The 20083-nt window shown below is 38.6% G+C and overlaps 1 protein-coding gene across 2 annotated transcripts in view; it reads left to right on the top strand.

The window, feature by feature from the left end:
* Positions 1 to 19471, top strand: part of LOC116043137 (glutamate receptor ionotropic, kainate 3) — a 55082-nt gene extending 35611 nt beyond the window's left edge. Inside the window, exons 11-15 of one of the 2 annotated variants that reach the window (XM_036006299.1) lie at positions 6125 to 6243; positions 10874 to 11091; positions 15709 to 15934; positions 16171 to 16421; positions 17168 to 19471. In XM_036006299.1, the coding sequence (XP_035862192.1) occupies positions 6125 to 6243; positions 10874 to 11091; positions 15709 to 15934; positions 16171 to 16421; positions 17168 to 17362 (1009 nt within the window). In that variant the 3' untranslated portion in view covers positions 17363 to 19471. The remainder of the gene's footprint in view (positions 1 to 6124; positions 6244 to 10873; positions 11092 to 15708; positions 15935 to 16170; positions 16422 to 17167) is intronic. The other variant, XM_036006300.1, reaches the window with a different exon arrangement.
* Positions 19472 to 20083: the final 612 nt, after the last annotated feature.

Raw genomic sequence — 20083 nt, 5'->3', positions numbered from 1 at the left:
GTAGCATGGAAACTTGGTGGAATAGCATGCTAGCGTTAGCTAACTAGCAGCCAGCACGCTTCTAAATAAATACCTTTTAATTATCTAAACACTTTTTAACAGTCAAACTAAAACACTGGCGGTGAGCTCCACGGCCTGCAGCCGCAGACGGACCGTCATCAGTGGGTAACAGGTGCCAAGTTTCGCATCCCTGCCGAGAATTGCATCCACTAGGGAAAATAATGATTTTATAAGGCAAAGTACTGTTTAAAAACTAGGCAATAGTAAATCTCTTTGTCATGTTCATCAATAATGATTAGGATTTTAGAAGGTTTAGAGACATCAATGTTTTATCAGACTCTGTAGTAGCATTTCCTTGCTACCTAGATGCAATTTTCGGCAGCAATGAATTCTGCAGAAATTATTGTTTCTGCCCAAGCGGGTGCAATTCTTAGCAGGGATGCACAACATCAGCAAAGCAAGCTCTGGTCATGGCCGGGGGATGGGCCGCTGCTACCGGATGTGGGGCTCTCCGTGTCCCACTGGAGCTCTGACTGCAGGTCGAGGTCGGCAGCGAAGCTTTCTGGCAAAAGCAGTGTTATTACGCTGGTCGATCCCCACTGATGACGGTCCGTCTGCGGCTGCAGGCCGTGGAGCTCACCGCCAGTGTTTTAGTTTGACTGTTAAAAAGTGTTTAGATAATTAAAAGGTATTTATTTAGAAGCGGGCTGGCTGCTAGTTAGCTAACGCTAGCATGCTATTCCACCAAGTTTCCATGCTACATAAATAAGCCAGACAGAGTTGTCCCTCATCTGGCGATAGAAACCCTGCTTTTCCCGTTCTGTTAGCTCCACTGTAAGTCCACAGGTACAAATTAGTTTTGCACCAAATGTATCGTCAAGAGTGTTGTGAAAGTCGAGGTTCGCAGATTGGCCACTTTGTGATGCGAGAGAGCACATATGTGAAGTTGCAGTGACAGATTCGAGAGGTTGTAATCACTGAGTTGTGGTTGTGATGGAAAATGAACCAGAGTAAAAAAAAAAGTATACGAGTAAATGTTGCATTATAAGTTTGCAGCTGTCATTGTGTTCATGTAAATATCAATCTACACATTTGTGAATATTTTTTCTGTAACTTCACATTCAGAATACAGGTGTGTGAACATTTTCCACAAGTGCAAATTTCAACTTACAAGTTCAGATTTTTTTTACAAGCTCTCATGTTTTTTTTCTTTGTATAACTTCAAATTCAGATCACATGTGTGTGAATATTTTTTACAAGTGCAAATTTTAACATACAAGTTCAGATTTTTTGTTCTGCAAGTTCTCACATTGTATTCTACAAGCTCTCCCTTTTTGCACCATATTTACCTTCATAAGAATAGCTGCATTATGAAATAATGCATAAGGGAAAGAAAACTACAGTGTTATTAGGGTGTGAATATAAATGTCAAGTGTAAATGATGGGAAGTACTTTAACATCTGAGTAAAAAAATAAAGTTTTGTTATTTCTCTGCATTTATATTTTATATTTTTTCAAAGAAATTAAACCATGAAAGCGCTATGTACATGCAAAGCCCACTTGGGTCTGCTCAGTTCAGCCAGCCAGGAACTTGATAGTTGTGTTTGTGAGCAAATAGGTCAGTCATGATGCACTGCGAGTATGGGCTGCCTACATCTAGTACATGTTTCATAGACTGAGGTAGGTGTAAATGAGCTTTTTGTTTCGTTTTGACACCAAGCTGTTTCCAGATCGCTTCCTCTACTGTAGGTGTGAGCTGTACTGTACGTGTAGGCTGTACTCTTGGCCGACAGCTAATGATGTTGTTTAGCAGTTTTATAGGACTGTTCCACATGCAGTCTGAAGCAACCTTATGGCTCTGCTTTACCGACGCAGCCTTTTTAGAAATTAGCAGCGAACCAGGGGTATTGTATTAGCACTACTAAATTGTGTCGAAATTGCTTTCAAAATAGTGGAAAAAGACATTGCTCTTTACTTAATTTGTGGTTTGTTTAAGCCATTTTCATGTGTTGTTTTGAAATGTACAGAAAGCCTCTTCTATTTTCCATGCCTCTCCACTATCACATATTATTTGACCAAAGCTTTCAATTTAACATTAAGGTAGAACAAAATGAGACTGAAGGAATTAATTTAATTGGTAGGAAGAACCACATTCATATTAAAAGCTGCCCAATGCCTCTCTGATGTCTGCAAATGTCATTAGGACACATGAATGTTAAGATAAACACTTTCAGATGAGAACACTAGTCTGTATTTTATTTTAATACACAATAATTAAACTTAGGCATGCCAATATTGAGCAAAAGCACCCTCTCATTGTCCATCGGTTCAGATGTCTGATTGCTAAATAAAATGAGAATACTTGAATGATGCCTGGAAAAGACTCAATTTTACAGCCGTTTCGTGATTAACCATCAGTCCTGTTGAGTGTCTGATTAAAATAGACTGCTGACATATTAGAAAATATTTCTGAAGCATGTAATTAAATTGAAGTGTATCTATCTTGAACAATATACATTTCAATCAATTAAAGTTTTATAGAGATTTATAACAACTGCCCCTCAGAATTGATATGCATTCAAGGACTCACCATTGTGGGTAACCGTGTTGAGGACAGTATTGTAGTTACTTATCTGTTTTTTTCTGTCATTAGCACTTTCTACTATATCTCATCAAAGTAACAGATATGCCATATTTTGTGGAGATACTATCTGGAGTCTAGGGAATCCAATTGTACTCAGTAGAGCACCCAGAATAAAGAGCAAGAAAAAGATTGTTCACATTATATAAATACATTTCAAAAGGGGAAAGTAGTGACATTTAGCATGTTTTATCTCAGAATCTCCCTCTGAAAATGGCTTGTGCAATACAGGGTGTGCAGCATTCTCAGCAGGTGTCAAACTAAATGGTAGATATATAGAAAAATGCATGCTTTATGGTTTCGTGTGACTTTAAGGAGTCTTCATGCCTCACATTCTCAAACATGAAATTTTATACCCTCTGAAAAATTGGATTTCTGTGTCTTGTTGGTCAACTTTTATATAATGTATATAAGAAATAGTTGAGGGTTTTTTGAGTTAAGGCTAAACCAGGACTAGATTTTAAAATGTTTTGATGCGACATTTGATAATAGTTTTTACACTTAAACCACGAAACCAGTGGAACTATTGCATATAAACAACACAATAATAGCAATAACAATATTTTTTTGGCACATTTTATGAGCGCACAAGAAGTCACATTATTAAATCTGCACTACTGTAGTCAGTGTTTTTATGTGAACAATGGATGTTTAATTTAAAAGCTGTTGCCCATAGTGATGAACCCACAGAAAACTATCACTAAACTCTGCATTTTCTCTCAGCTTTACAGAGCTTTTTAATGTCTTTTAGCACATTGTTTTGGTGTTCATGGTCCGCACCTTTAATCGTCAGGTTCAGTCTTACGCAAGAAACACACCGCACGCTGAAGCGCCGTGAAGCAGAGCTATTTTCATTCCGGCACCCATGTTATCCAATCTCTCCAGCCACACCAGCTGCGATCATCTAAGCATCAAAGAGAAGCGCAGGCATTTCAGTGGCACTGAAATCCGCGTTGCTATTCGGTCTGGTAGATACCGGTTGTTTAGGCACCGGTGCCATATTATTCGGTACCCAACCCTATGCGTGATCAGGTCCAAATGTAGGCTTCACGGCTATTCGCGGCGCTTCTGCGTGCAGCGTGTTTCCGCTGTTACTGCTTTCGTCAATTCTGTATCCAGCAGGCAGCTGTTCAGTGAAAAAGCTCTGATAAAACGACCAATTGCTGACTGCCCAGCACCAAATAGCAGCCAAACTAAATTTGAGACTAACTGGTGAACATAGTGGAGCATGTAACAGCTAACGAGCCAGATATTTCAGTCAGCGCGGGGAAGTTTTTCTGGGAGGCCGCTAGAGTAGAAGTCAAAATGAAGCAAAGTTACAAGTCAAATTAAAACCTCTTATCAGCCAAGCTAAGCATAATACTGATGTGAACAATAAAATAACACCTGCCTGTTATAACCCTGCAGATTGTCAGGTCCTGGAAGGCCTTCTTTGCCTTTCTGCTCCGCAGGCTATACTGTTTTAGAACATCATCGGTTGCCTCGCTGTAGCATGCGACGGATGGCAGTACCTCCGTTCGAACCTCCAAGGGTTGTCAGGAAAAGATGCTGTAAAAGATATAGAAATACAAATGATACATATAGAACAAAGTGGAGAGCTTGTACAATCTCATTTTGTAACAGAAGTCAGTTCAGTTATAATGATATTTGAATTAATGCAATTATATAGTGTTAATCTTAGGGCAGGGTAGGGCAGGACTATGGCCACTTAATTACCATTTTGTTCCTCCTCTCCTGTTGGCCGAGACTGTCGAACTCCTGCAGCTCGGTGACTGTCGAGCAGGGCGACAGCAACATGTCATCGACTGGAGCAGAGGGAGGTGACTGGGAGCTCCTTAAGAGCATGAGCAGCTCATCCATCTTTTCCTCAAATGTGTCCATCCGCTGTGCCATGCGGGTAATGGATGTCTTCATGGCTATGTAAAAATTTATGGTTTTAGTTGTTATACATTATATACAGCATACATGCATACATCCCTCGGATGTATCATAAGATAATACCATAGATGTATTAATAGAACACATGGTGTATTACTGCCTCCAATTCACCCCGGTCTCACGGCAGTTGGTGTAAATGTCACGTTATTTCACGTCCTTTCCCCATAGGGTATTTCGTGCTGGCCACCACGTAAAAAACGAGAAAAACGTCCCCGTGAACACGTATCAATAGATTAAAAATAACGTGACATTTACACGAACTGCCATGAGACCGGGTTGTCCAATTTGGACGTGCATTCAGTGAGTCCAACTGAGTTCAGCTCGACTTGCTGTATAATGCTGGCAACTATGTCAGAGCTTTCTTTAAGTTGTTTACCAAAATCTCCCACCTTGTTGTCCAGGTTCCTTATGGTGGTTAAAACATTACCGAGGGAAGGCTCAGTCTCTGTCGCCAACGTTGATGTATCCATAGGGGTAGCAGCGCTCGTGGCATAGCTGTGGAAAGCTAACTTGTTTCCCGCGTTAGCATTCGGGCTAGCAGTCTTGAGCGGAGGAAAGTCTTTACTGTTGACAGCCGACAATGTCTTTCTTGGTATCTTTGTCCTACCTTGCGTTATAACACCGTCGGTGAGGTGTAGTCAGCATATGTTTTAGTCAATGGCAGTATTTCAGTTCGAATTTGGGCCCAAACGAACGGATCTTAAAACGTTTTGTGTGCCCTGTTCGCCATCTTGAAGCAGACTTTGGTGTATACGGAAGTCAGGACAGGACTTCAATCGGTCACCTGAAAGCAGAGGCACCCCTACTGGCGTGGGGGTATAAAGGTTGGATTTGTACACTGAACTGAGCCACTTGTTAGAAGTGAAATGTGAAATGAAAGAAGGGAATTTTCTTAGTTGTGAAAATCGTTCTATTGATAGATTCTTAAGTATTTTCACCTAATACAGTTAAAAAACTGAAATCACAAAAGTATTGTTTTTTAGCAAAATTGATATCAGCCTAAAAATAAATATATTCTCTTACTATGCTGTTTATCTTACTTAGCTTTTATAAAACCAATCATTTTTGAGTGAATCTAAATCAAGTGACTGCAAACCTTTTATATGCTATTTCAAAAACTTAAATGGAGCTGGTTTAAATAAACATTTTCAAAACCGCACTCAGAACAACCAAAAACAACCAAAAGGGAACGTTGTGTGGAGGTACAGTGCAACCACAGGACAACGTTTCAGTTGGTTTGGTTCGAACTAACCTTTAGAGAACCATAAATGTTATTAATGCTGCTTTAAGTACTGCTATTTAGATCTGCTGCTGTTCTGCAGTCTTCAATACAGTAGTTGTGTTACTCCAAACCACAGACGGAACTCTAAAATAGCTTTAACTCTCAGAATACCTCTCAAGCTAATATAATTCAGTTTTTGAAATTCTTCTTGAGGAAGGAATGGTATTCAAAAAGGATAAATATGATATAATTCTTGCATTTCCTCAGATCTCATACCCGATAAAGTTTTAAAACAGCTTTCCAACTTCCTTTCTTGTTCCCAGGTTCAGCCCGTATGAATGGTACGACGCTCATCCTTGTAACCCCGGATCAGATGTGGTGGAGAACAACTTTACCCTCCTCAACAGCTTCTGGTTTGGAGTTGGTTCCTTAATGCAACAAGGTATGGTGGCGCACACATCCTCTTCCTTGTCAGAAACAATTCTATCACACCACCCAACCCTCCTTCCTTTATCTGTGCACTGCTAGCTCCTTCTTTCTGCCTTTTTAACTGACAAGCTCCATGATTTCTATTCTGTGACGGTTTCACAAGACATTTACCTGTCAAGAACAACTGCAGAGCTCAGCCTTACATGACAAAGGAAAGCTGTTGTCACCTACCTGCTGTTTAAAAAGGGACAAGTAGGTGCCAGCCACTTGTCAGAGATTGTCAAGTAAGGATGGAAAACAATGCTGTATTCATTTCCCCATAACGCAGTTGCTGGCCCTGCTCAAGAGCTTTCTGTATGTTGGGGCGAAAAGGGTAAGTTGAGGAACATGTCTGACAAATGCCAGCTGTCAGCCATGCTACGCTGGCTGGTGTGATGTTTTCAGCGCTGTATGACTTGCACTGAGAGTGACCCACTGTAGAGAATCCATATGTCTCACTCCTAACTGTCCAACAAGTAGCCCAACAATTAAATGTCACTGTGATCTTGTTTGATGCTGAAGTATAATTCTGACACCAGTAAGAACAAAAGAAGCCATTTATTCTTTAAGCACAAGAACCCAACAAGTATTACCAAATCCAAAACTACAAAATCAATTCTACCTACTTTGACTAAAAAATCAAAAGGGATACAAATAGGTTTTCAGTTGCTAGGCGTCCCTTAAAGGGATAGGTAAGCAAATGAAGGCCCAGAAATAACATAATGAAGTCAACTGTGGAGGAAAAAAAGACTTGAGTAATAAAATGCTTAACCTCTATGTAACAAGACAAATCAAGGAGGCTTAGTGGAACTCGGCAGTGGATCTTTGCCCATAAGGATAGCAAACACATTCAGCAATTCATTAAGCACAGAATCTCGGCAGCACTCTTGTGAAACTGCATAGCAGCTCTGCCAATTTGCCAGTGCGGGCAGAGGGCTGCAGGAGTAGCAACAACGTGCCTGGAGGCAGAGGAGGTGGAGAATCAAAACAAAATGAGCTAGTTAGTAGCCTTTAATTTTAAACTAAACTGGTTAGAACTCCCTATTATAATTTGTATCATGGCTCACAGTGTTTTCTGTCAATGCCTGAGCTCCATATTTCTCATATTTATAGCAGTTAACTGAAGCTGCTGCTAATCATTTTTTTATTCATAGATCCTTGAGCACAAATATTCATATCGGGATATCAAAGTTAATATGTAGTTCAAGTGTCTAGCATCTGCATTATGATTATGGACATATGTTGCATAGTTCCTTATGTTGCATAACTGCTTCTACATGATTTTTAAATCAAACATATCTTGATAATGATCTTTAACATATTATTTGTCTCAGTTTAAAATTGACAGACTGATGGCTTTCCGTGACACCCAACCTTCACACATGCTGCATGGGGGTATCTGCAGCGAGGAATATTTTGTCTGTGACACATAAACAGACATCCTCAGCCTGTCTGCCAAACACAGTGACAGCAGCTGAGATGGAAGCCATTTCCTTGACATGTTTAAAATGCAAATGGATGTGTTTGAGGGGATCCAAAAAAATCTACCAGCTTGTCTGTGGGAGGGAGGTGTCATAGACAAGACAAAGAACGCAAAATATGTGGAGGTGCAAAAGCGAACACTTTGTGTACTTCAAATGCATCCTGGGGGTCTCAGTAGGCTTTTACTCACAACAAACATATGTCTGATCATTTCCCGTAAATTGGTTTCCCTACATAAAGTAATTTCATGAGCCGACTTATTCCCAATTCTCTCATTATCACTGACATTATTCCTTGATTTTCTAAAGTATATTTCTACTCTAAATATTACCAAGATGCATGGTTTAAAGCCCAACATATTGTATTCTTTATTTGGTTCTTTATGCAAGAACTATCTGTAGTGGCATTTTGTCTGTGGATAAGACACTGGAGTTGTGACTTTGCCCCTTCTTGAGATTTAGATCAAGATATACTTGCAATGGAATAAACATTTCCATTCACAAGTGTCATTATTTAAACCAATTAACGAGTAAAAGCCTTAAAAGAGAGTTACAGTGCAATGACTCCACAGAGAGAATGCTAAGTGCAGCTAACCATTCTCATGGGAAAGCCTAGTTCTCTCATGTTAAGGTAAGGCATTGCTAGTGGGAAGAAACACTCCAGAAAACCGGGACATCATATTTAGCACGACGCACTACTGAATCCACAGAGAACAGACTGACAATTCAAAAAGCATCATTAGATATAAAAGATTCTGCTCATTTTTTCAAAAGGAGAACAGCAGTGTCAGAGTGACTTCTTGAAGATCTCCTCTTAGGAAATGTGTGCTGTAGTTTTAATAGTGGCTATTATAGATATAGTGCATCCATTATACTTACTATACATTAACTCCCCTATTGTAAATTTATATAGTATTCACAGAAATGGACAGCTGGCATTCAACCTCAGGCAACATTAAGTTTCAAAACAATGACAGTTTCCCTAAGTGCTGGTTAATTAAGAATATTTATATTTTTAATATTGTAAATTTTAAAGCTAGTAAGTGAACCTTGAGTAAAAAAATTGGTTTTGTCAAAGTGCTTTTGAATTATCTCATGAGAAATTAGGATTTCATAAATCATGGCAAACAAGGCTGAGGGGAGATTATGAGTAAAAGCTAAAATTAGTCTACCTCATATTCAACATTTCATTTGTATTTTTTTGTTAACTGACAATTGAACAATAGGAGAAGGCACAATGGTTGTTACTGCTGGATTTCTACATGTTAGCAATTAAGAGTTGTGGTGAGCTAATGTTTGCAGGGCTGCATTAGCTTATGTAGCTAACATTGTTTTCCATGCCCAACTGATATAGTGTTGTATGGTATATAATGTCCTTAAAAAAATCGCATTTCAGGAAATACCATAATTAATTTTATTTCTAAAAGTTACTGATATTTGCACTGTTTTGTACTGTAATTGACTTTATAGTCGTAGGCACCTATTTACAGCATTCATGTGAATGAGCAGTGCAGCAGTCAGTGAGATAGATGCTGTTTTGGTGACTGAATTAGTATCAGTATTGTCTTTCCTGAAAGAACATTTATATTTCCTTGGTTTACAAGATATGAGTCCTTCCTCAAGGAAATGTATGGCATTTTGACACTGTTTTATGTCCCTGGCACCATATGACTGATCGGCTTTTTGTATTTATTAGTGCTCTGATGCAGCACCATATACTGTTCCCCGCTGACAATAGCACTTTATAGTGTGGAATTCAATTGAGTTACCCCGTTGCTTCACTTCATTTTTAGTGCAACCAGAGAATACATCTGGATCTTCCCTCTGTGCAGTCATAGTGAATTAAGGGATGCTACTGTCGTATCGTGTTTGCAACCATGTAACGTCTTTGTCAAACCATAGAGGACAAATCCAATCAAATTTGGTAGAAGAGGTTAAAGAACTGACCACTCTGCCCCTCTTCTGTGGGCTTGTTACTCTTTAGAATTGCCCTCATAAATCTTCTCAGTAAAGTAACAGAGTGCACAAAGCACAAGGGTATTTTAAAGGTTGTCAGAGATGAGATATAAAGTAACTTTAACACCAGTCAGTGAGCCATTGTAAACATAGTATTACTCAGCAGAGGACCACTCAAAGTCAAGGCTGATGCTGATGTGTACCGTCAGTCTGGCTATATGTACTATATCTTGGATTTATCTCACTTTCTATTTTTATATATATATATATATATATATATATATACACCTGATTAGCTGTGAAATAATGCAATAGGAACATGGAAGGAAACTGTCTGAATTATACTTGTGTGAATCACATCTGCTATGTCAAAGGGCCACTGCAATGTAATGTATTGGTTTTGCTAATTTATGTTTGATATGACATCACACATCCTACATTAACGCTGTTTCCATGGATCAAATTGTATGCCAAGTGGTTCTCCAAAACTCTTTTCAGACAAGAGATTTGGTAACAGACTAGGATCAACTGCAAATGCTATTAATTATCAATAGATCAATCTACATTGCTAACTTAATGCCGCCATGTTTAAGTAGCAAGTGGTATTAGGTGTGATTACAGTGGTGAACAGTAACCTAGCTGTATACTGTGTATGAATCAGACTCTTGTGATGATTAATGCAGCAAATACTGGGCTTACACCATATTAGAAATAATGAAATTAGGTATAGTTTTTATATTCCCTCAAAAGCTTTTGATAAATATGTTTTCAATGAAAACACATTGTTATCAAGTTAGATCTCAATGCAACAACAAATTATAATTGTCTGCGAGTGTGATTGAGGACATAGTGAGTTAGTTAAGTTATTGCTGTCAACTCTAAAGGCTTACACAAGCTGAGAAAGGCTTTTGTACTTAATGTAAAAGCCTAAGGAACACACCGTTTACTGGTCTGATCGGCTCATTCTGAATTATTTGCTTAGAGTTTGTCTAAACTGCCAAACTGGCTTCAATAGCCGCTTCCTCGCAGACAGCGCCTTGATCAACAGCAGTGGCAGTGCCAAAAACATTTGAAGGCTAATTAACAAAAACGCAAGCGATCATGTTTCTGCATTTGTTTAATTTGGTAACAGTGTTGGCAGGTACTCTCACTTTGTGTTGTGTACAGGCTCAGAACTGATGCCCAAAGCCCTATCGACCAGGATCATCGGTGGGATCTGGTGGTTCTTCACACTCATCATCATATCATCCTATACGGCTAATTTAGCAGCTTTTCTCACTGTGGAGAGAATGGACTCGCCTGTGGACTCAGCCGATGACATCGCTAAGCAGACCAAGATTGAGTATGGTGTGGTCAAAGATGGCGCAACCATGTCTTTCTTCAAGGTATAGTACACACAATAAAGAGTAGTTGTTAGTGGGTTAAGCTATTTTATCGTTATAAAGTTTTAAATTAAAAAAATACTAGTTGGATAAATTACTGAAGGTACAATACAGATATATAATAACATATGTCAACCACAATATACTCACTGAAATTGGTTTTGTCATGTACTGTCCTTTACAGTGTGCAAACAGCCATACTGTAGCTGAAGCATGCCAAGTACAAACATGTATAATAATCACAATATTAATAATAATGTTCTATGTGTTAAGAAATTAGGGAATCTGTTGAATCTTGAGTTATTAAGTTGACTTTGTTAAAAAAAAAACTTTTTTGTATATAGTAGGCCTATGTTTCCAAAGGAAAAAAAAATCTATATATATTTCCAGTTAGATCTTAATTCCCACAGCAAAGGCAAATTCTTCAGCTTCTCCACTTCTCTACACTGTTTGATGTGTTCCTCCATAATGATTTTTTTATTCCGAAGTTTCAGCATGCCTGCAGGGTCTTTGACTTTATTTTATTATTTTAAGCTTTGCTTTAGATGCTGCTGCTACTGTGATGCTGAATAACACATGTAACAGAGTTACACTTTCTCCGAGAAAGAAAATGAAAACACTGCACATTTTCATTGAAGGCAGTCCATAAGTTTATGACATTCAATAGCAAGATAGCAATACATTGATTCTTCCAGGGCATCTGTTTGCCCTAGTTTTTATGCCCCCAAAGATTTGTAGTGGAGCTCATAAACACTGTATGACACATTGAATCTGCTGAATGGTGTGTATACTGGATCCCCCAGCTTTGATTATGTAATTGGTCAGGGTTTTTGCTGATATCATGTGGGTTTAAAACAATAGTAGTGTCTTGGAATTGCACCCCAGCGTTTTTATAAAATATAAATATATATATATATATATATATATATATATATATATATATATATATATATATATATATTAGGGGTGGTACAGTTCACAAAATTCACGGTTCGGTTCGTATCACGGTTTTAGGGTCACGGTTTTCGGTTCTGTACGGTTCTTGTTATTTTTTCTTTTAATCTTTAACACAACAGAAATATACTTCAGCATATGATATATAACTAAAATTAGCATATTGAATGCATGTTGCACAATACATGCACACAGTTGCAGTTCTATCTATTGTTTTATTTCCGCTGTCATCAAAGGTAACATGAAATCCAAAATGTTCCCACACACCAGACTATATACGACGCTGGCGCTTCCTCCAACTCCGGGCAGCCTTCCTTATCTCTCCCACTTGACATTTCTGCATGTGACGTGACCTGCAGCAGCAGCACTCCGCACTCCACGCTCCACTTGGCCTATTTCTCGCTTAAAATGTTTTCAGAAACACTTTTCGGTGAACTATTTTCGTAAAATACGAGATCGTATTCAGAACGAGATGCCATTAGTCTGTTTTGAAATTCGGGAGCAGCAAGAACCATGTGACGTGTTCGTCCAATCAGCTGCTATGTGCTGCGTTCGTCACGCTCATCCCTCTTGTCGTTTCCAGTAAGTGTTTTAACATAGGTGTCAAAAGTGGGCACTACGGCAGTAAGTGGTTAGTGCACATTAACAGTGTACTGACGAACTGTGCGAAACACACACGCTCCGAACTGAGACAAGCGAACCGAGCGGTTCGGATGTTTTTTCATGAACCGTACCAGCCCTAATATGCTGTCAATCGATTAAAAAAAATTAATCTAATTAATTACATACTCTGTGATTGATTAATCTAAATTAATCGCATAAATAATTTTTGCCCGGTGCCTTAACCGATACTTTTTAAGAAATAAAAAAAAAAAGAAGGGTACTAAACAACAGTCTGCAACATTAAAGAACGGCTTGTTTATTGCTAAGGCCATATGGTCAAAATTAAATGATTTAATAATAATGTAATAACTATAATAATAACTTATTTCACTAGTAAATTGCTGTTGAATGAGAAAACCAACCACCAGATGGGAAAAGGGCATTTAACAACAACTTTGAATGCACCACGAGGCTGTAGGTTACCAGTTTCATTGAACACACCGTCTGTGTTTTTTCTGACAACGGCAGCTGCAGATTGTTAGCTACATCCCAGTGTTGAATCCTCTACAGTGAAATACAGTCACACTTTACACCGTTAACGTTAGCTGTTTTGTAACCGTGTTTAATCCAGCTACTAGCTAACGTTAGCTGCTGTTGAGTATAGTGTTAACTAGCATCACGTGCAGCAATGTTTCTGTTGCCTGTAACGTCCGTTTCAGAGCATCTGAGAGAAGCGCAGACATATCAGTGGCACCGAAATGAGGCGCCGAAATCCACGTTACTGTCCGGTCCGGTAGATACCGGTCGTGAAGGCACCTGTGCCGTATTAGCACCGGATTTCGGTACCCAATCCTATTCAGGAAGAAGATTTTTATAAGTAAATGTTCCAATCAATGATCCAGGCAGCACATTCTCGTCTCCCTCCTGGTGGCTAGAACGGCTCTGGGTCAAAGTTCAACATGGAATGGATTAATCTGCGTTATTTTCTTTAACGCGTTATTTTTTCTCAGATTAATTAATCAAAATTTTGACAGCCCTAATATATATATATATATATATATATATATATTATTGTTATTATTAATTACAATACTGTAAGATTGTTTGCATTGCATCCCATGAATATGAAATGTCTGTGATGATAGTTAGTGTGCCTGACTCCAACTCAACTTGCTGACCCCTTGAAAAGAAATCCACCTTCTCTTCCTCTGAAAAGCCATGTAAAAGAAAGTTATTTTAGACCATTCAGTGCACTTTGATAAATCGTAGTGATCGTAGCATCATAAATAGAAGGAGTAACAGGTGTTTAATTACCTCATCAGAGTTGCATGGCTAGAGTTCCCTCTGCCCCCCTTGCACTTACAGAAAGGCCTAAGGATGTCAGTTCAATGAGGCAGAGAAGCATGATAAATACTGAGGAGACCGGGGAGTAGATAAAGGCTTTGCAGATGTACGTAACTGGGTGGATTCGGTTCTAAACTCATGTTTCGGTAACATACTAAACTGTTTTTTTCTCTGGATTCTACTCAAATGTGATATGATTTGTAGAGTCCACTCATATAACTAGCCAACAGATAGCAGATGGTTAGTTATGAGCCAGTTGTGGAGACAAAATTTGTGACAAATCTTTAGCCTGTAGGCAAGTCAACGGTTTCCAAGGAAAGTAGCTTTCACCTATAAGGTTGAAGGAAATCGGAGGTTGTACAGCACGCCATATTGCACTCTTAGCAGAGAAAAGGCATTTAGGGGGAAGCTTTCTATATGTTTTTAAATTGCACATTGCTGTAATGCGAACCAGCATCACCTGTATGAGTTGACCTCATCTATTTATCTGGGATTTAAAAAAAATCATTAAATCCTGTAACAAAGATGCCAACTTGGCAACTCTTGCTATATATCTAAGTGGTACTTTTTTGTTTTAAAGTGCTCATATTATGCTTTTTGGCTTTTTCCCTTTCCTTTATTGTGATATATATCTTCTTTATGCATGTTATAGATTTACAAAGTGAAAAAGCCCAAAGTCCACCCCAAAGGGACTTTCCATCTCCAACAGAAAACACTGTTCACAAACTGCTCCAAACAGCTCTATCGTAGTCCAGCCTTTGCTATATCACTTTGTAACGTACATGTTATAATACTCGCCTAGCGTGGTACACCCTCATACTCTGCTTCTGACTAGCTAGCAGTGCTTACCTAGCTACTGCGCATGTGCGACTCCCAACAAAGATGGAACAGACGTGTGATGCCTCACTCTAAAACAGAGAGCTAAACACACAGGGTGAAAAGAGGAGCTGCAGCAATGTGTAGCACAACAAAAATATGGTGGTTTTTGAAAATCAAACCATGTAAACCTATTCTGATATAACCTCGAAATACAATTATGAACCTGAAAATGAGCATAATATGAGCACTTTAAGCAACTAGGACTGTGCTTCTACTGTAGTTAAACATAATGGAGGACTTCTTATAATAGCATCTTTCACAATTTGAAATGGCTTATAGTCTTTAGACAGTAATTATCTAGGATTAGACATGGCATAAATGTGACCTCATAGAAAATTGCATGAAATACCACACGCCTGACGCAAGACTAATGGAGAGGCATTCTTTTATTGCTGCTTCAGTAACACTTATGAGAATAGATGTGTGCAAAGCTTTAATTTATTGTCCTTTAATCCTGTGACAATGGAGATATGTAGGAGGAATCATATAAATATATTAGGTCACTGGCTAGAATCTGTATTCTTAAATGCTGTTAATGAACAAATACTATATGTGTAGTCTATTCAAGCATTCAAAAAAAAGCATGCAGGTGTTAAGTAATTCATTCATAAGGGCTACAAAGGGCCCAGCAAGGTTTCATGGTTAGCAGTATTTTCAGCGTTAACACTTTGGGCTATAATGTTTGAAAGTTATTTAGTTCAAGCTCAAGCACATTTTGTGTTAGTGGTAATAGCATTGTATATTTTTCAACCACTTTTTCCTCACCTGCAGCAAGGGAGATTGTTCAAATCTGGTTCAAAGGCACATTTGTTTTTAATTGGCTCTTTTTATCCCTTACAGAAATCTAAGGTTTCTACTTTTGAGAAGATGTGGGCCTTTATGAGCAGCAAGCCGAGCACATCACTGGTAAAGTCTATTGAGGATGGGATTCAGAGGGTGCTGAAGTCAGACTATGCCCTCATTATGGAGTCCACAACTATCGATTACATTACTAGGAGGAACTGTAACCTTACACAGGTGGGAGGGATCATCGACAGCAAAGGCTATGGCATCGGCACTCCCCTCGGTAAGACCTGCGAATACATTTGAGACTACCAAGAAAAAAAATCAACCCCTTTTTATACATTACTTGTTGCCTTTTGAAGAATGAGGGATTGCTTTTTAGACAACACAGCAGCATAAGTTGGTTTTTTTATTTAGCTACCAGTGAGACAGTATGCCACAGCGTGTTTATGAACCTTATTATCACAGAATCCAGCTGGCATTTCTTCCAAAGTAAAACGGTCCTTATGTTGCTTCCAGGCTCCCCTTACAGAGACAAAATCACCATAGCAATCCTAAGCATCTTGGAGGATGGGCGCCTACACATGCTGAAGGAGAAGTGGTGGAGTGGGAGCAGCTGCTTGGATGAAGAGCGTCATGAGACGGGCCCCATGGGTATTCAAAACCTGGGTGGTATATTCATTGTGCTGGCATCTGGCCTAGTGCTGTCTGTTTTTGTGGCGATTGCTGAATTCATCTACAAGCTAAGGAAGACTGCCGATCGTGAGCAGGTATATGTCCCCATAAATCACATACATAATGTGTTATTTTCTTAATTTAATCTTTAGTTGGGTTTGGATGGATGGTAAATAAGTCTAACATTAATTTAATTACACTCCATTGGGATTTCAGTTTCATTTACCCTCGATTTTAGCAAATAAGTTGCTAACCATGCCTATTTTGTTATGATACTTATTACACATAGCCTCTAAACCAAAGCCGTGCTTTATTCATGGCTTTGAGTTCAAACACATTATAAAAAGGATTTGCATGCCTTTGGCTAATCCCTTGGAGTACTTGGGCCATAACACCACAACATTTACTTATTTTAACAGGCATAATTGCAAATTGGAGCATAGAGAATTAATCCATTATTAGTCATTGGAGATGTCAGAATAGCATGAACCCTTTACTGTTGTAAATCACTAATTTGAGTCATGCTAAGTGAGTAGTTGCACGCATGTTCATGCACCATACTTGGTCACTCTTTCTGACACAGAAGCAATAATGAACCATGTGCAGGCTAAATGTGATAGTGGTGCAGTTTGACATTGCTGACAGCCATGGACACACGTGCGCACATCCACACACCAGCAGTAATACAACATGAATATTATGTTCTAATGCATTTTGTGCTCTTTATACTGTCGACACTCTCTGCTGTCAGAAAACATTTGAAGCTAAGGCATTTACCCCCCCGTCCCTCTCCCCGTTTCTCCTTCTTGCACCCCTCCCCGCACCCTCCCTTTTCGCCCAGAGGTCTTTGTGCAGTGCCATGGTGGACGAGATCAGACTGTCGTTCACCTGCGAGAGGCGGGTGAAACACAAGCATCAGCCTCCAGCCATGGTGAAGACGGATGCAGTGATCAACATGCACGCTTACAACGACCGACGACTCCCAGGAAAGGACAACTTGAGCTGCAGCACTGGGATGACTCCCGTGTTCCCATGACAATGTGCTCCCCACAGGGCAAGAACCTCCTGAGCAACGTGTCAGGGGCCATGCCAGAGACTAGAGACAATGGCATAGATGGGATCACCAGATTCACCATTAACCACAGTGACATGGGGACACTAACAAAACATGGGCATCTCAAAATGGCAGCATCAGCCACACAGGTATGACAACATTCACCACTGTATTCCAAATCACAAGAGGTTAAAGTAATAATTGGGGGAGGTTCTGGGAAAACAGTATACCCAAATAATCAGTTTCAAGTCTGATGTTTACGTGCCCAGCACAAAAACACAAGAAAATACACATTGTTTAAGGAATGCTCAAATCAGTGAAAAGACTGAGAATTTTATTGAAAATATGGACTGAAGAAGAAGAAAGGCTTTGTTAAAAATGGCAATAAATGACAGATATACATAGAGGACAAGGAAGAGCAGTTTTCATTGGAGATCAGTTTTGCTACACATTAATATGATATCAAGTTCTCACCTTTATCCTGCTAATTTATACAAACTCCCGAATGGCCTTTGAAGGCAGAAAATAACGTTACCTCAAACATGTTGTCAAGACAAAAATTGTAATCTTTGAGTCATAAGCTGAAGGATATGAGACAGGATCTTTTGAAAGCATGGTTCACAGGTACACATGTGATAACCTGTAAGAAAACTCTTTTAGTATCTGCAGTATTGTTGTTGTTGGAAACCCATAGAGACACAACTGTTCAGCAGTAAATATATGTTTGTTAAAGTTGTCATGTGAACTTAACTATATTGTTACACACAAGCAAATACTCACTGATGGAGAGATTGATTTGAGCAAAAGTACATTTTATGTCAAAATGATTTTGTACATGATTGTATTTTAATCAGTTTAATATTGATTGCCAAAGATCTGACCATTCAACAGAACTAGATACAGTACAGTATAGGCTAGTTCCTTCTCATTTTTTTCTTTTTAGAGAGCAGTAATCTTGCGTTCAATGCAAAGTAAATTGAAGTGGTTTAAATGGGACTATTAAGGGATCTTGCTATAACAGTTTTTCCAACCATGCAGGGTAATATTTTTCCAAAGTAAATTGCAATTGGCACAGTAGTGGCACTGTATTTGCTGGTTTTGCAAACCAATTCACCTTAAAGTACAGTATTGCTATTAACACTGTAATGTAAAACAATCATTGCATAAGAATCATAAAAAAAATCATTTACTGATAGAACGTCTTTCTTAAAACATAACCTTGGTCCTGTGTAATTTGCAAAATGATAAATCACGAAAATATTGAGCTATTACATGAACCAATTTCAAAGGTTTGTGCTCACCTTTGATACAAATGGTAGCATGTCTGCACATATATGTACATACAAAAACATATACAACATGTATGTGCAGACTGGGTTGGAAGGCATTGGATCAGATATTTCTGTATTTTTGTTTAATAACTAATTGTAAGTCACAGAGATTTTTTTGAGTGCATTTAATTGTGACGTATCCATCAAATTATGTGCAGGACTTGTGTGGCTACAGGACCATTGAATGTCCAAAATACTTCTAAACACATTTTTGAACAGTTCATTTTTCAGGTGTGATCTAGAGGCTTTTTGGCAGGAAACTTTTTGTTTTGCATTATGGGCATTCGGAATACTGAGCGTGGTTTTGATTTTAAATGTTAACACACTTTTGAAGGTTATCTCAGACTTGAAAGTCTTCTGTTTTTCTGATTAATTACCTGATGTGGACAGAATAAATTCATAGGTGTAGTGTATGAACATGCGGAAAGATAATGTGGTGAAAAGACAAAAGACAGATGATTATTTTGTGTGGTCATGTTGACTTTAATGCCTATTGAGTAAATGTACTGTACATCTTCAGCAAATGTCATGATGTAGGAAGATTCGAGGAGTCTGTGAGCTGCTGTCACCCGGGAGCCGAGCGAACAGCAAACCTCTGTGAGGTTTACGTTGTCGATACATCAAGACTAAAAAAACGTAACTATATGATTCAAGAAAACTCCAACCTGTAAAACTTAGCCTTGGTTTGGTAGAGATTCACTGTATAATTGTCTATGGATTCCCTTCTGCAAAGTAGAGTATGTAGATAAGATCCGCAGGAGAAAAAATGTATTTTGCTAAATTTATACTGTTATAAATGAATTCTGTTCACAGTCAAATATGTTATAGATGCTATTTATTTCATTAGAGAGGTCACTTTAACCTACTTCCTCACTTTACCCCAGTTCCACAGCCCCAAACCTTATTTATTTAATCAAAATGCATTATATTATGATATATTGGATTACTATCATTCAGATGGGAAACTGTATGTAAATCGTCTTTTATGATGGCTGACAGATTTCTATAAGGTGAACATGAAATGGAAATGTGGAGCTTCCCCAATAATTTAGGGGACATATTATCTTAGAATAGGGAGAATCATAGATATAGTTCTATATCTATGGGGAGAATAGGGTTTATCTTGTGTAACTGGACCTTTACTGCTCTTGAAATCCCAATTAGGACCTGGTCTAAAGTATTGCCGCGGCTGATGCGTGGTTGTACAATATTACTGTTACCCTAATGTGTACTGTAGCTTTCCATGCAGGTGATTCAAAGACTCAAGTTCGTTTGTATTTCACCTCTGTAATATGTGAAAATAATTGAAAATGTCATCACAATCAAAATCAGTTGGAATTACAACAGGGTTTCTGATTTGGCTGATTCAGTC

Source organism: Sander lucioperca, chromosome 10, assembly GCF_008315115.2.
Source record: "Sander lucioperca isolate FBNREF2018 chromosome 10, SLUC_FBN_1.2, whole genome shotgun sequence".
Lineage (NCBI taxonomy): Eukaryota > Metazoa > Chordata > Actinopteri > Perciformes > Percidae > Sander > Sander lucioperca.
The sequence above is the reverse complement of the archived record's forward strand: the minus strand, read 5'-3'. Positions and strand labels throughout refer to the sequence as shown.